The sequence below is a fragment of the Saccopteryx bilineata genome, chromosome 3 (assembly GCF_036850765.1).
Source record: "Saccopteryx bilineata isolate mSacBil1 chromosome 3, mSacBil1_pri_phased_curated, whole genome shotgun sequence".
NCBI classification, from domain to species: domain Eukaryota; kingdom Metazoa; phylum Chordata; class Mammalia; order Chiroptera; family Emballonuridae; genus Saccopteryx; species Saccopteryx bilineata.
This window is the reverse complement of record NC_089492.1, coordinates 37,861,313-37,877,832: the sequence shown is the minus strand read 5'-3', so window position 1 is coordinate 37,877,832 and position 16,520 is coordinate 37,861,313. Positions and strand designations below refer to the sequence as shown.

The 16,520-nt window shown below is 43.8% G+C and overlaps 1 protein-coding gene across 3 annotated transcripts in view; it reads left to right on the top strand.

Annotated features, from left to right (window-relative positions):
- Positions 1 to 16,520, top strand: part of MATN2 (matrilin 2) — a 167,045-nt gene that overhangs the window by 80,855 nt on the left and 69,670 nt on the right. For all 3 annotated transcript variants that reach the window (XM_066265999.1, XM_066265998.1, XM_066265997.1), the window contains exon 5: positions 6,714 to 6,836. In XM_066265999.1, the coding sequence (XP_066122096.1) occupies positions 6,714 to 6,836 (123 nt within the window). The remainder of the gene's footprint in view (positions 1 to 6,713; positions 6,837 to 16,520) is intronic.

The following is a 16,520-nucleotide window of genomic DNA, read 5'->3' as shown; positions in this document are numbered from 1 at the left end:
TCTCTACCGTCTGCCTGAATCCAATGTGGACCTGCCTGGCCTCGGCGACTGGCACTACAGGAGTCTTACACATCTGTATTATCTCATTTATCCCTGCAATAAGATGTTTTTGCCACTTAATTTGTCAACCTCTATGAAAATGGAACCGTAGAGAATGCACCCAGCTGCAGCCAGGATTGGCTTCAGAGGCAATATTCTTTCACTCGGTCTGGTCAGCTCAGACCCACCCTGTCTAAAGAAACATCACTGCCCTTTATCTCCTCCTGCAAGGGTCAAGTCCCTTGATTGCTACTTTCTCATATTTCCCCCTTCAGGTCCATGAATAAAATAAATCATCTTTTCGGTGAGCTCGCCTTCTGCCCACACTTTAAAATGGAAGCTCCTTTCCCTCCACTCTCTCAATCCCCTTTTCCTGTTTAATTTTCTCCCCCAGCACTCACAACATTTAATGCAACTTATGGTTTTATCTGTTTGTATCTGGCCCTTGACCGTGGTGTGCCAGTAAATGTTTAACAACTAGATCTCCAGGGAAAAGAGCTTCAAATTGTAATGTTCACCGATGCCTGGGGGTGGATTCTGCCACCACGCTGATTTCGGGACATGCACTTGGCCTCGCTGAGTGTGGAGCTGGAAAGAGGTGCCCCATTCGCTGTGTGAGTCAGCAGGTGCTGCTCCCACTCACCGCTGGCTCCGTGGGGACAGGGATCAATCAATTGATTTTTTTTAAATCTATTTTACTCACTGTTGTTTTTCCAGCACTTTGAACAACTTGACAATTTAATTCAGTCAGTTTTTTAAATATATCTAAAAAAATTGACCAGACACCAGACACCATGCTAGATATTTGAGCTAAAAAGCTAAACAAAACAAGTACTGCCCTCATATAACAGGGGAAAGAGACATGAAATAATCAATTCTAAATCAAGTATTAAATTATAATTGTGATAAGGGAAACTCTGGGGGGACCTGGACCTTTAACAGACTGGTGGTTGTCAATTCAGATCAACTAATGTCCTTTAAACATATACTGCGTGAAATGCATGGTGTTATATAGGCACCTTGAGGAAAAGGTAGACTTATCCTGTTCTTCTCAGAGCTTCCAGCCTAGGTAAGAGTGGTAAGGGAGGGCCACTGGTCAATGCTGTGTAACACAGACGTGGGCTCATCTGTCCATTCACAAGTACTTACTGAACACCCGCGATGTGCCAGGCGTGGTGCTCTGTACTGGGGATGCCGCAGACAGCAAGGTAGCGGGTCCTTAGCTGTTGTGCTAATTCTTCTGGTGTCTACAGCTAGAGGCTGGTTCCCAGGTGTCACTGTGCTCTGAGCCCTCTTCTGGTATGGGAATACCTCTTGCTGGGGATGAGGAGAGGGAGGAGTTTTGTTCCCACCTCACTCCTCTTCCCATGACCCCGTTTCTGATGGAGGAGAGTATTTTTAGGACTCTAGGAACATCCTCGTGTAGGGAGGCAGGCGACTGGGCCTTTGTCACTGTTCATTCAGCAGATGAACACTTAGGGAGCACCAACGATACGCACTAGGACATGGTGCGAGGCTCTGGGGAATCCACAGTGAGGCGAGCCAAGCTCATGTGCCAGTGGAGCAGACAGACGGTAATCAGGCCCTTCCAGTACAATTCCATGGGGGAAGGTGGAAGGGAAAGACTGGAGCCAAGTAGACGGTGCGAGGGAGTCAGAGGAAGGAGCTCGGCCAGCCCCGAGGAGGGGACATTTGACTGCAGTCAGGAGCCATGGGTGGGAGCCACCAGGTAAAGATTTGGAAGGGTGACGGGAACTCTGAATCCAGTGCATCTGCCACCTCCATGGTTTTATCACCCTTCAGTGAAATCTTCTCAGGCTATAAATTTTAAAAGGGCTGTTTTTCAAAAGCATCAGGAATCATCCAAAAACATCTGTATTTGTTTCAAATGGAAGTGACCACTGCCAAAAACAACAGTTGTTTTGTCAGGACCTAGTCTGTATTTATTCCTTTGTCTTTGTTTAATTAAATGTATCCCTCAATGGTTTCCTTTGGGACAGAACAGATCACTAGTGGCCATAAATCCCCAACATTCTAGAACAGTACAAAAGGACAACAGACACGAAGCCAACTGGCCAGCTTGCCGTTTGTGGGACTGTTCTTCCCGAGCGGGAGCCATAAACTTCTGCTCTTACTCCATTTAGCACACTCACTTAATGTCAGAAGGGACCAAGGACAGCAGTATTCCGAGATTTGTTTAAAGCAGGAAACTGAGCTTGGTGGTCCTGGTTAAGAAAGGGGGTAGGGAGTGACTTCTGCGTCTGGGCACCTTCTCCTCAGAGGACTGAGGACTTTTCATCCAGTGGGTTCAACAACTTCCAACCTGGCTGCACACTGGAGTTACCTGGGAGCTGCCAGCATCTCAACCCCACCAGGAAGGGGGTGGAGGCTGGGCACCAGGATTTTCAGAAGGCCCCCAGATGGGTGTCAGGGGCAGTGGAGGTCAGGCGCAGCTGCCTCTGTAGAGAGATTTGGCAGTTACTCCCTGGCGGGTGTCCAGCCCTGTCCTGAAAGGAGTATACGTTTTATCACCTCTCTCTACCCACCCCGTGCGGGAAGTCTTTGGGAAAAATAAAGATCATTGCGTCAAGGTTCATTTCAAAGGGGTTCTTTTGTAATATGTGGATTTTTTTTTCACTGTTACGAAAGTTCTTGTTATAAACTCTTCTTAGAAAATTTGAAAACAGATAGTTACAAATAAGAGAATAAAAGTGCCCTGTACTCCCACCACTACTCCTTAAGCACTGTTAGGCAGGTTCCTGCGGGAAACAGAGAGGAGCAAAGCGGCAGGGGTGTGTGTGCAGAGAGAGGGGAGGACCAGGCAGAGAAGCTCCTGGCCCCGCCTGCAGAGCTGGGCCTGGGGTTTGGGAGGTGGGTTGTTCCTGTGTGCTGGGGTACCGTTCTCCGGTCCTCACACCTTCGTGCAGGGTGCAGGGAAGCTCCTCCCCTGAGTAGGGAGCTTAGAGTCTAGCAAGGGCGACACAATAACGATACCACTCTCCCTGCATAGAGCGCTGTGTGATTTATATTATGACACATGCTGAGAGGGAAAAGCACAGGAGTGTGCTGACAGCTGTGGGGGAGGCCAAAACTCTGAAGAGCAGTTGAGGGTCCTCATTTTAAGAGGTTGATTTTCCCTTCAACGTGCAAGCGATCCAAAGTTCTTTAGCCTGAAATTCAGACAACTGTAGCTGTTCCCCAACAAAGCAGCAACCTTCGTTGAGCTCCACTGAATAGAAGAAGTCCTGTACGTTCCCCAGAGCTGAGAGGAACTGTAACACTTGTAGATTTATCTTTCTAGGACACAGCGCAGGTGAAATGGACCTTGAGTTGTCCCCATGGCCCGCGGAATGGACTTGAGAGTCCTCGGCCTGCGGTCAGGCCCTCTGCCGTCTGGCGGCAGCTGTCTTTCTGACCCTTCCTCCTGCTACTTCCCTTAGACTTCACTGAGTGACATTCAGCCACCGTGCCTGTCCCGCCTCCCTCCATTCTGCACAGCGACTCACACTCAGCCCCGAGGGCCGCTACCCTTTCTCCGTTCTCTCACGCTTACCTGCTGACTGATGGTAATTCATACCTTTCTGAATTCCTATTTTATTGTCAGCATCTCTCCTAATGGATTTCTTGCAAATTCTATTTTTCTTCTTTAGAGAAAGAGAGAAAGGGGGAGAGAGATAGAGGAGGGGAAGGGAGAAAGAGAGAGAGAGAGAAGTATCAACTGGTTCCACTTAGTTGTTCCATTTTTAGTTGTGCGCTCATTGGTTGCTTCTCATATGTGCCCTGACGAGGGATTGAACTCATGACCTCGGCATGTGGGGAGATGCTCTGTCCACTGAGCCACCTGACCAGGGCCTATCAAATTTTGTCTTGTGTTTTAGTCATTTAAGGTGCGTCTCATAGTCATTCTGCCTTTCTGGTCCTGAGATGGGGCTAGTTTGTTCTAGTTCAGGCCCTTTGCATTCACAGTTCTTTCCGTCAGGAACCCCCTAGCAGGGGTCCCCAAACTTTTTACACAGAGGGCCAGTTCACTGTAACTAAGACCGTTGGAGGGCCGCCACATACAGTGCTCCTCTCACTGACCACCAATGAAAGAGGTGGCCCTTCTGGAAGTGCGGTGGGGGCCGGATAAATGGCCTCAGGGGGCTGCATACGGCCCACGGGCCATAGTTTGGGGACGCCTGCTAGAGCTTCACATTACTAACCCCTGGAACACAAGCTGCATGACTACAGGAACCCCTTTATCTCTTTGGTTCCCACTATATCCCCAGGGCCTGGGACATAGTAAGTGCTTATTTATTGAATAAATGAAAAGTATCCTATGATTTTGATTTTTCTTAGGTCTCTGGCCTAGGCTTGTAACTAACTGTACATTTTGTTATTCTTTAATTATTCACCATAATTTTTGTATGAGTTGAAGGTTTTCTGGTTATTGTTAGTTTCCTTATATCTAAGTTTATTTGAAATCTCAATTGAATTTCCCAGTTGGAAATCTAAGAAACAAACATTCTGGTAAGAGATAAAGGAATATGCATCTCTAATTTTTTATCGACTTTATTGATTTGGAAATGAAAATACTTCTTATAGCATTTTAAAACCAGAATTCTTATTTGTAGAATCTTAGACGTAAGTATTTTTAACCTTATGATGTAGATTTTATTTTTTACAATTATATAATGCAGGCCCAGGCCGATGGCTCAGTGGATAGAGCATTGGACTGGCATATGAACACCCCAGATTTGATTCCTGGCCAGGGCACATTGGAGAAGCAACTATCTGCTTCTCTCCCCTTCCCTCTCCCCCTTTCTCCCTCTTCCCTTCCCACAGCCAATGGCTCCATTGGTTCAAGCATGGCCCCAGGAGCTGAATACAGCTCGGTTGGTCTGCCTGTGGCAGCCTCGTGTGCTAAAAAAATATAGCTTGGTTGATTCGAGCATTGGCCCAGATGGGGTTGCCAGGTGGATCCTGGTCAGGTGCGTGTGGGAGTTTGTCTTACTATTTCCCCTCCTCTCATGTGAAAAAAAGAAAAAAGAAAAAGAAAAAAATATTATATAATGCATTTAATAGGTGATGAACTAATCAGCTTTTATCTTTTATCAATTTGATATTTCCTGTTTATCTAAAAGCATGATAAACTATAAAACTCCAAGACCTAGGAAATTACATTAAAGTATAGTTATTGGATTCAAGGATTAATCAAATTTTCTAGTTAATTGAGGTTTTAACCATAGCTGTCATAGTAACCTGAGAAAATTCTTTTTAATATATTCAAACCCCTTTGATGCTCTCTGATTTTTCTCTAACTTTAGTGGGAAAGTTACTGGAAGAGATAGTTTTGAAACCAAGCTATTCTCTTTGCTGTGAAATAATGTCATCACGTCAGCCTGTTTCTGTAAAGGAGAGACCAAATCAGTGATAGATTGAAAATGCCTTTAACCTTTTCATTCTGTGATATATTCTTAGTACCACTGCAGTAAATTTATTCCTGTAGTGCATTCTTATATTGCATTTGAATAAATAGCCAGGGCTCAGTGCATTGTGGACATATGATAAATATTTGACCAAAATAAGACTGACTGCAAATAGACACATATCCATTTCTCCCTAGTAACCTTTGTTACGTCCCTAACCTTCTCTGGCTTCCCATTTTTCTCATTTGTCACTGGGATAAATACATAGAACAAAGAGGATTTTCAAAGATACTTCTGGTAGACATATGGAATGAGAAGTATATCCAAAGAGACTGATGCAGATTTGGGAATTAGGGGCTATTCTTAGACCTGTCATGTTTTTGGTGGAGCCTTCCCTCAGCTACCCTATCTGCAAAATGTCAAAGACAGTGCCAGCTTGCTTCCATATAAACTGCTGAGACTGACTACAAAGCATACTGGTTCTCAGAGTAAGAATGGCACTTGATGCAGACAAATGCAAATGCCTGCTCACAACAACACACAGTTTGCTCAAAATGTTTTCAGAGCATTTTCAGTGACATGGAAAAAGAAATACTGATGTGTTTTTAAAATTATCTAATGCATTTCATAGAGGAAAATAATTTTAACTTTGAAAAGAATATATATAAACTTTCTAAAGGTTAACAGTGGTTGACTCTGGGTGGGTATCACAGGTGAGGGGCTTAGAGGTGGATTTCTTTCTTTTCTTTTTTTTTTATTGAGAGACGGGGAGACAGAGAGACAGACTCCCACATGCACCTCTACTGGGATCCACCTGGAAAGCCCTCTACTGGGCGATGCTCTGCCCATCTGGGGCCATTGCTCCAAGCTATTTTAGCACCTGAGGTGAAGCCATGGAGCCATCCTTAGTGCCAGGGGGCAACTTGCTTGAACCGATTGAGCCATGGCTGTGGGAGAGGGGGGGGGGGGGTAGAAAGCAGATGGTCACTTCTCCTGTGTGCCTTGACCAGGTATCAACCCTGCGACATCCACACACCGGGCCAACACTCTACCACTGAGCCAACTGGCCAGGGCCACAGGTGGATTTCTTTTATAAAGTTTTCTATGTTTTTTAAAATTTTCTGCATCGATATATGTATATATATCAATGCTTATTATATTTTCAAAAGTTACTTTAGCAAGTGAGGTGAGTTTTCTTGTTGCATGGCCCTGTGCTGAGGGTCACCTCCTTCAGAGCTGTGTTCTAATGATGTGACTTTGTCTCAGTCCAGGATCTGTGTGCGGCAGAAGACCATGGCTGTGAGCAGCTCTGTGTGAACGTGCTGGGGTCCTTCGTCTGCCAGTGCTACAGCGGCTACAGCTTGGCTGAGGACGGGAAAGGGTGTGTGGGTGAGTATTCCCTCTGGTTTTGTTCAAGGAGGAAGGACAAGCTAAGGATAGTTAGCAGAGAGAGGGAGGACCCCGCACATTGGTTTGCTATCCTTTCGTTTTTAACAAAATGCCCAGTCTTTAGGTCTAGTTGTTAGAATTGGAACTTTAAAGCCTTAATTGGTGACTGAGGTTAGCATTTTCTCATTCTGAGTCCTAAGCAAAAAGCATATTTATGATAACCTATGCAAATTTAGTTGTCTGTTACTGCAATCCTTGAAAAGGATTGGACAGATTTTCATCAAATGCAAATGAGAGGGTATGTTTGGGGTGGCCTGACCTAAATATAGCTATGTGTGATATACATAAAGTTCACCTGGTGGTGTGCTAAGTGGCTGAGTGACACCTCAAAGACACGGGCAGCCTTCCTCCTGAGTATTGACCTAGAGTTCAGTGACAGGCCCAGTGACTGCTGGTGTAGGAGCCCAGCCATATATAATAAGATACCAGGCCAGAGAAAACAAAAAGTAGCCTCAAACACTCAGCTAAAGAGTGTCAAGGGCCGTGCATGGAACTTGCAGTCAGTTGAACAGTGTCGCACGTGGGTGACTCCACAGCCTCGGGAGAGAGAAGAGAGCTGAGAGTGACTGGTTTCTTCAGTGATAGACAATGGCTCTCTAATGGCACCTCCCCGTTTCTTTGCAAAGCCCTTTAAACATGCATAGTCTTGTCCTTCCACGAACAGCGTCTGGCAAATAGTAGATAGTAAATAAACTGAACTGAAAACTCACGAGGCAGAAAATCTAGAAGGAAAGGAAGGAAAAGGACTCCCCGATATCAGGACTAGAACCTCCGTTCTCTGATGCTAAACCCTGCATTTTCTCTTCCATATCCCACTGTTGTCTTGCTTCCCACAAAAGAGTGAATGAAATATATTTTTAGTGCATAGAATTTACATTTTCCAGCTACCTTGATTTTAAGTAAGGATGTGGGAGGAAAAAGCAATGAAACATCAAGTGGGGGTGATGGCCTGCTATCTGCCCCTGAGGGACAAGAGTGTCATGGGTTTGTTTGCTTGTTGCCGATGGGGATGGAAACCTCCCTCATTAGAGCTCCACAGAAGGCATTGGTCTCCTGAGTGTTACCGTTGTTTTTTTCTTAATCAGCTGGTGGTGGCCACGGTAGGTGGCAGGGTACCACATCCACTCACACTGGCCAGAAAGAAAACAACATAGTAAACACCAACTCTTAGAGTTTTTGCGTCATTATTTTTTTATTGTGCAAGCAATATACTTTTGTTGAGGAACTGAAAGAGATGAGAAAATCACTAAGTTTGTTGTGTATTCTGCCAGGCTTTCCCTCATATAAATATTTACCTCAAAACATTTTGTTAATGTTGAGCAAAATGAGGTCATACTATCTATTTGGTTTCACGTATATTTTTTCCCCTTACCATTTGTTAAATGAGTAGGAACTTTGTATGCTAGAGGGTCAGAAGGAAGCCAGGCCTGGGGATAAGACCAGTGGATGAGCTTTAGGAAATAGGGTGAGGGTGTCTGGTGGATTTGTGTGAGGGGAGAGACAGGGAGAGCCCAGAGCTTGCGATGGTGATAGTGAGTGGATCGGACAGGGGCAGTGAGGGCCGTGGCTGGGCAGGAGGCCTGCCTTGGCCCTGGGGAAACTGGAGAGCAGTGAGGAACCCAGTTCTCTGAGCATTGCCAAATAATTGCCTAATTGTCTCTATGGAGTAGGGAACCTTTGTCTCGAAGGGTTTTACTGTAACTTCTGGAATTTGACATTTATTGCAGAGCAATGAGCATGAAAGTAGATGCTGTGGTTGCCAGGGAGTTGTGTGGGCTGTGTTTATTAGAAATGGCATTTCTCCTGCTGCTGTTATTAGCATGTAAGAATGTCTGCTTTTCCTCAGAGAGGCAGTCCAAGCAGAAGAGCGGGAAAATGGGAGGGACTATGTGTGACCAAGAGCTTATCCACCAGGTGTTCCCGTGATCATCCTCCTCAGCCGAGAGCCTGACCTGTTAGGGGCTTGAATGAGATGATTCAGCGAGAGTGAACCTTTGTTGCCAGTTACATTGGTTAGAGAGACTGAACTAATTCTCAAAAGGTCAATTATTGCTTATTGGGTCTGTGCTGAGTACAAAGAACATGATAGAAATAATAGAGGCTACAGAATGCCAAAGGAAAGAGACGTTCTAATGGCTACAGTGGGAAAGACCTGGGCAAGGAAGGAAGGGTAACAGTTGGACAGGCGTCCAAGGCAGGGGGGAACATGAAGGACAATGGTGGTGTGGAGGTGGCAGTGCTCTCAAAGTTTGGGGGCTGAGCTGGGCTAGCTTTGCTCCTGGGAGCTGATAGATCAGAAGGAGACTCACAGGGAGAACTCCACGTTGAAAGCTAAACAGGCAACCTAACCCAAGGATATCGATCTGAAGGGGCTGGTCAAAGATGGAGACCCCCAGCTACCAGACTTTGAGCAGGACACTAAGAGGAGAGCAAAGCCAGTAGGGACCCTGTAATAATTTGATTAGCAGCTGTTCATGGTAGATGGGCAGGAAATGTTAAGAATATGGTGACCATAAATTCAAAGTAATCCAGGATGATCCCAGTTTATGCCTGTTGGCTCAATTCTCAATAGTACTCCCTTTCACCTTCAAAGGGGTTTCAGTTTGACAATAAATTATATGATCACACAAGTTAAGGCTCATAAGCTCGACTTAAACAATTGAGGAGACCAGCTCTATCGAAGCAGACAATTTCCGCAGGTGTGAGGTAGAAGATTAAGTTTAAGATACCAGGAGGATGGCCATATTACCCAAAGCAATATACAAATTTAATGCAATGCCCATCAAAATTCCTATGAGATTTTTTAAAGAAATGGAACAAAAAATCATCAGATTTATATGGAACTATAAAAAACCCCGAATAGCCAAAACAATCCTAAAGAAAAAGAATGAAGCTGGGGGCATTACAATACCTGACTTTAAACCATATTATAGGGCCACGATAATCAAAACAGCATGGTATTGGCAGAAAAATAGACACTCAGACCAATGGAACAGAATAGAAAGCCCAGAAATAAAACCACATATATATGGTCAAATAATCTTTGATAAAGGGGCCAACAACACACAATGGAGAAAAGAAAGCCTCTTCAACAAATGGTGTTGGGAAAACTGGAAAGCCACATGCAAAAGAATGAAACTCGACTACAGCCTGTCCCTGTGTACTAAAATTAATTCAAAATGGATCAAAGACCTAAATATAAGACCTGAAACAATAAAGTACATAGAAGAAGACATAAGTACTAAAATCATGGACCTGGGTTTTAAAGAACATTTTATGAACTTGACTCCAATGGCAAGAGAAGTGAAGGCAAAGATAAATGAATGGGACTACATCAGAATAAAAAGTTTTTGCTCAGCAAGAGAAACTGATATCAAAATAAACAGACAGCCAACTAAATGGGAAATGATATTTTCAAACAACAGCTCAGATAAAGGCCTAATATCCAAAATTTACAAAGAACTCATAAAACTCAACAACAAACAAACAAACAATCCAATAAAAAAATGGGAAGAGGACATGAACAGACACTTCTCCCAGGAAGAGATACAAATGGCCAACAGATATATGAAAAGATGCTCAGCTTCATTAGTTATTAGAGAAATGCAAATCAAAACTACAATGAGATACCACCTCACCCCTGTTAGATTAGTTATTATCAACAAGACGGGTAATAGCAAATGTTGGAGAGGCTGTGGAGAAAAAGGAACCCTCATTCACTGTTGGTGGGACTGTAAAGTAGTACAACCATTATGGAGGAAAGTATGGTGGTTCCTCAAAAAACTGCAAATAGAACTACCTTATGACCCAGCAATCCCTCTACTGGGTATATACCCCAAAACCTCAGAAACACTGATACGTGAAGACACATGTAGCCCCATGTTCATTGCAGCACTGTTCACAGTGGCCAAGACATGGAAACAACCAAAAAGCCCTTCAATAGAAGACTGGATAAAGAAGATGTGGCACATATACACTATGGAATACTACTCAGCCATAAGAAATGATGACATCAGATCATTTACAGCAAAATGGTGGGATCTTGATAACATTATACGGAGTGAAATAAGTAAATCAGAAAAAAACAAGAACTACATGATTCCATACATTGGTGGAACATAAAAACGAGACTAAGAGACATGGACAAGAGTGTGGTGGTTACCAGGGGTAGGGGGAGGGAGGACATGGGAGGGAGGGAGGGAGAGAGTTAGGGGGAGGGGAAGGGGCACAGAGAACTAGATAGAGGGTGGCGGAGGACAATCTGACTTTGGGCGAGGGGTATGCAACATAATTTAATGACAAAATAACCTAGATATGTTTTCTTTGAATATATGTACCCTGATTTATTAATGTCATCCCATTACCATTAATAAAAATTTATTAAAAAAAAAAAAAAAAAAGATACCAGGAGGAACCAGACTGTTTAGGGCAGTGATCCCCAACCCCTGGGCCGCGGACTGGTACCGGTCCGAGGGCTATTTGGTACCGGTCTGCAGAGAAAGAATAAATAACTTACATTATTTCCGTTTTATTTATATTTAAGTCTGAGCGATGTTTTATTTTAAAAAAATGACCACATTACCTCTGTTACATCCGTCTAAGACTCACTCTTGACGCTTATCCGTTCGTCCCACCCTAAAGGCCGGTCCGTGAAAATATATTTTCTGACATTAAACTGGTCCGTGGCCCAAAAAAGGTTGGGGACCACTGGTTTAGGGCTTTGAAAATCAGACAAAGAGCCTGGACTTTACCTCTGAAAAAGAGCTACTAAAAAAACTTACATTTGGGAATGACAAATGCAAAGCCTCATCTTAGGAAACTTAACCTCGTGGTGAACTGCAGGATGGGTTCCAGAAGGAAGATGGTACGGGGTGGAAAGACCAGTTGGGAGACTATGGTCATCATTAGACGGGAGGGACACGAGCCAGGGTCTGAATAGTGACTGCAGGAATGGACAGGGAAGGAGTATAGGATTAAAGAAGATGCTGTAAATAAAAGGGGGGGGAGGAGTCACTAGTGACAGCTGAGTCTGAGCTTCCATGACTCTGAGAGTGATGGCTACAGTGATAGAAGAGTGATGGGAACAGATTTTTAGAACAGGCATGGAGTAGTTTTAGACAGGGTGAGTCTGAAGTTGAGGTGAGTCACCAACAGGGACATGTCAAGAGGAACAGAAAACAGAACTCATACAAAGGGGAGAGGTTAGAACAATGGCACAATCAGGAAGCAGAATAGTCCATTCTTTCTATATTTTAATTTCCATGGTTTTTTTCATTTTAAATGTTTATGTGTATTTGTTTGTTTTGAAGGCGTCTGTACCTTCAGTAGAGAAAGACCTGGGCTCAGCTCCAGTTCAGCTACAAGCTCATCATGTGTCTTTGCGTAACGCATTTAACTTCTGGTGTTTTCTCACCTGTAGTGTAGAGTAAGGACATTTTGTGGGATTAGGTAAGATAATGAGTAAAGTTCCTAATATACACCAGGCAATTTATTATTATTATTATTGCTGCTACTACTACAACGCAAATTATTATTATCATGTCCTGGATATCTGAAGTGTGGAGTGAGGAGAGAGTGAAGGTCTGAGCCTTGCGCTATAGCCACATGTAGGGAGCAGGAGGGAAAAATGGCGGCAGGAAAAATATCCAAGAAGCCTAAAGCAGGGAGAGGAGTAAAAGGGTGAGGAAGAGAGAACCAGAAGGGTCATGAATATGGTGGGAAAGAGTATTTCTAGGCCAGGTTGGTATCACTGTCCCACTCCAGTGAAGCCAAAGGGCACAGAACTTAGAAAGCCATAAAGTTGAATAATTGATTCATTTCAGCAAACACCTCAGAATTCCCCGCCCGATACTCTGCTAGGTACACCAGGGACACAAAGGTGACCAGGAGACCTCTGACAGTGATCAAGAGGGGCAGATTTCAAGGGGTAGGAAGTGGGTGTGGAGGAAGCCATCTCAACCATTCATGTGAAGAAGTTCAGTCAAGATTCGCCATGGTCAGCTCCTACTGAATGGATGCAGTGGGCTTTCAGTTCCAGCACTTCCATGACAGTGGTTCAGTACTTGGATTCATCTGACCTTCATGGAAATTCAGTTCTTAGCTGAACTCAGGACTTACAGACAACGTTTCCACACTTTGACGTTAGTGGAATGTTAAATTCAAGCACCAGTGTCTCTCCTCCCTCACTGCTCATTTCACTGTGGCCAGTACTGAGTTTACCTCCACATTCAGGTGCTCAAGGTAGATTATTAACTAAGGTTCTCCTTTTGCTTTTGCTGAGTCCCTGTGTTTGTCATCCATCAGCTGCCATTGAAGCTGTGTTGATTTCTATCCCAAAGTGCACATTTAAAAAATGTTTTTAAGTTTATATTTAATTATAGTTGACATACAATATTATGTTAGTTTCAGGTGTACAATGTAGTGATTCAATGTTAATATACCTTATAAAGTGATCACCATAATAATTCTAGTAATCATCTTGTCACTGGCAAACTGTATGTTTTTTAAAGACCATTTATATCATTGAGGGTCAATTTTCTGCTGTATGTGCTCACCTAGTGTTTACTGACAATCTTATCTTTCTTTTTTTGTTTGTTTGTTTTTTATTATTCATTTTAGAAAGGAGGGGGGAGAGAGAGGAAAGGGGGGAGGAGCAGGAAGCATCAACTCCCATATGTGCCTTGACCAGGCAAGCCCAGGGTTTCGAACCAGCAACCTCAGCATTTCCAGGTCGATGCTTTATCCACTGCGCCACCACAGGTCAGGCATAATCTTATCTTTCAAGGCAACTTTGATCCTCTTTCATATCTTATCTTCCCAAGAAGATTGCAAAGCCTTGAAGACAGAGGCCACCTGTGCTTTTTGATCTTACAAAAAGTGGACTTGTGGCCCTGGCTGGTTGCTCAGTGGATAGTGTCAGCCTAGCTTATGAGCATCCCAGGTTCAATTCCCAGTCAGGGCTCACAGGAGAAGTGACCATCTGCTTCTCTCCCCCTACCACTCCCCCTTCTCTCCCTTTTCCTCTCACAGCAAGTAGCTGTGAGTGTGGCACCAGGTGCTGAAGATAGCTCTGTTGTTCCGAGCATCAGCCTCAGACAGGAGTTGCCAAGTAGATCCCATTCAGGGTTCATGCAGGAGTCTGCCTCACTATCTCCCCTCCTCTCATCTTAAAATAAAAATTTTAAAAGTGGACTTGCTATACATTTTTTAAAAAATCATTGACTGAGGTTGAGTGACTGATTGCAATCTCAAGCATTTTAAAAAAAAATCTTTTCCCTATGGTGAGATTTTAAGTCACAAAATCTTTTATTTTCTTATTAATACAAAAAAGTCAGAGTATAGATGTGTATAAAGGCAAAACCTAAAAGTTGTTCCTCTCGTTTCCCTTCCTAGGAAATAGCTTCTACGAGCTTGATATATTCTTCCTGCCTTTCTCCTAAGATGTCTTAGAGATGGTATTTGCTTGTCATCACCATCCAGGGCTTAGCACATTCTTGACACATAGTAATTGCTCAATAAATGGTTGTGGAACAAATGAATAGCATTAAGATATTCATAGCTGCTTGACCTGTGATGGTAGAGTGAATAGAGCTTCGACCTGGAATGTTGAGGTCGCTGGATCGAAACCCCTGGCTTGCCCAGTCAAGGCACCTATGCGAAGCAACTACAGGTTGATGCTTCCCGCTTCTCCTTAAAATAAAAATATAAAATATTTGCCCTGGTAGGATAGCTCGGTTGGTTAGAGTGTCATCCCAAAGTGTAGCATTTGCTAGTTTGATTCCTGGTCAGGGCACATATAGGAACAAATCAATTTTCCTGTCTCTCTCTCCCCCCAACCTTCCCCTCTCACTAAAATCAATAAAAATTTTAAAAAAAGAAATATCCACTTACTCCCATATTCAGCCTTACCTGATTAGGAGGCAGTGTGACAAAAAATAAAAACTGCATTTTTGAGTAATACTAAATCCTAGAACCTGTTTGAATATATTACACATAATCACAATAGTCCTCTGAAGTAGGTGCTTTTCTTATTCACATTTTGTAAGTCTCACAGCCACTCTGTGTTTCAGCAACTTCATCTGTAACAACAATACACGTACAGCAGTACATGCCTCAAATGGTTGTTGTGAGGGTTAAATGAGTTAATATATGTCAAGCGCCTAAAACAGTGCTATGTGTTTGTTAATATTGTTACTATCCTTACAATGTCCAATACACAGGCAAATGATAAACATTAGTTGAATCTGAATTTCTATACCCTTTATGAAGTGTTGTCTTACAAATGTTTGCATTTAATATGCCAAATGTCGGATACATTTAAAAAAAATCATATTGAGGTCCATACTCAGAGTGATAAACAGCATGGAAATTTAGCATGGCATTGCTGCTGCCTTCAAAGCTTTCCCCTAGATTCTCCTAGGTCGGTTACCCTCAATGAAGAGAGGATAGTTGATGTTTAAGTTGGGGCAAGGGACGGTATGATTGTTTTTCTATTGAAAGGTCAGATTTTTAATTCATCAGCCAACTCCTCACATTTGGAGCATGATCTCCTCCACCCCCCAAGATGATAAGTATTAGATGTCGCCCTACATTAATTTGTTAGGGCTGCCATAACAATATACCACAGACTGAATGGCTTAAACAACAGGAATTTATTTTCTCACAGTTCTGCAGGCTAGTCGTCCAAGATCAAGGTGTCAGCAGGTTTGGTTCCTCCTGAGGGTCACTCCTTGACTTGCAGGTGGCCACTCTCTTGCTGCCTCTTCACATGGTCTTTTCTCTGTGTACGCACATCCCTGAAGTCCTTTTTGTGTCCAAATTTTGTCTTTCTTATAAGAGCAGCAGTTAGATTGGATTAGGACCCAACCTTATCTTAACTTAATCACATCTTTAAAGTTCCTATTTCCAAATACAGTGGCATTCTGACCAATTGGGGGTTAGAATTTCAATATATGAATTTAGGGATGGGAAGATACAATTCAGCCCATAATACTTACATATCGTTATCAATATTAGTAAGAAACGTTGAGCTTTAAAATTCTGCATCTAGCCCTGGCCGGTTGGCTCAGCGGTAGAGCGTCGGCCTGGCGTGTGGGGGACCCGGGTTCGATTCCCGGCCAGGGCACATAGGAGAAGCGCCCATTTGCTTCTCCACCCCCGCCCCCCCCCTTCCTCTCTGTCTCTCTCTTCCCCTCCCGCAGCCAAGGCTCCATTGGAGCAAAGATGGTCCGGGCGCTGGGGATGGCTACTTGGCCTCTGCCCCAGGCGCTAGAGTGGCTCTGGTCTCGGCAGAGCAACGCCCCGGAGGGGCAGAGCATCGCCCCCTGGTGGGCAGAGCGTCGCCCCTGGTGGGCGTGCCGGGTGGATCCCGGTCGGGCGCATGCGGGAGTCTGTCTGACTGTCTCTCCCCGTTTCCAGCTTCAGAAAAATACAAAAAAAAAAAAAAAAAAAATTCTGCATCTAGAAATCCAGTTGTGCCTTGAGGAAGAGAGGTTTGTGTGAATCTGGCTCTATGTGTGTTTCTAATATATACTTAGCAGATGTTCCTTTCTGAAATACCTTCTTTCTGCTAGTGCCTCCCCCTTGGAATGTGACCAGACTGTAAATCAGAGACTGTCAGTCTCA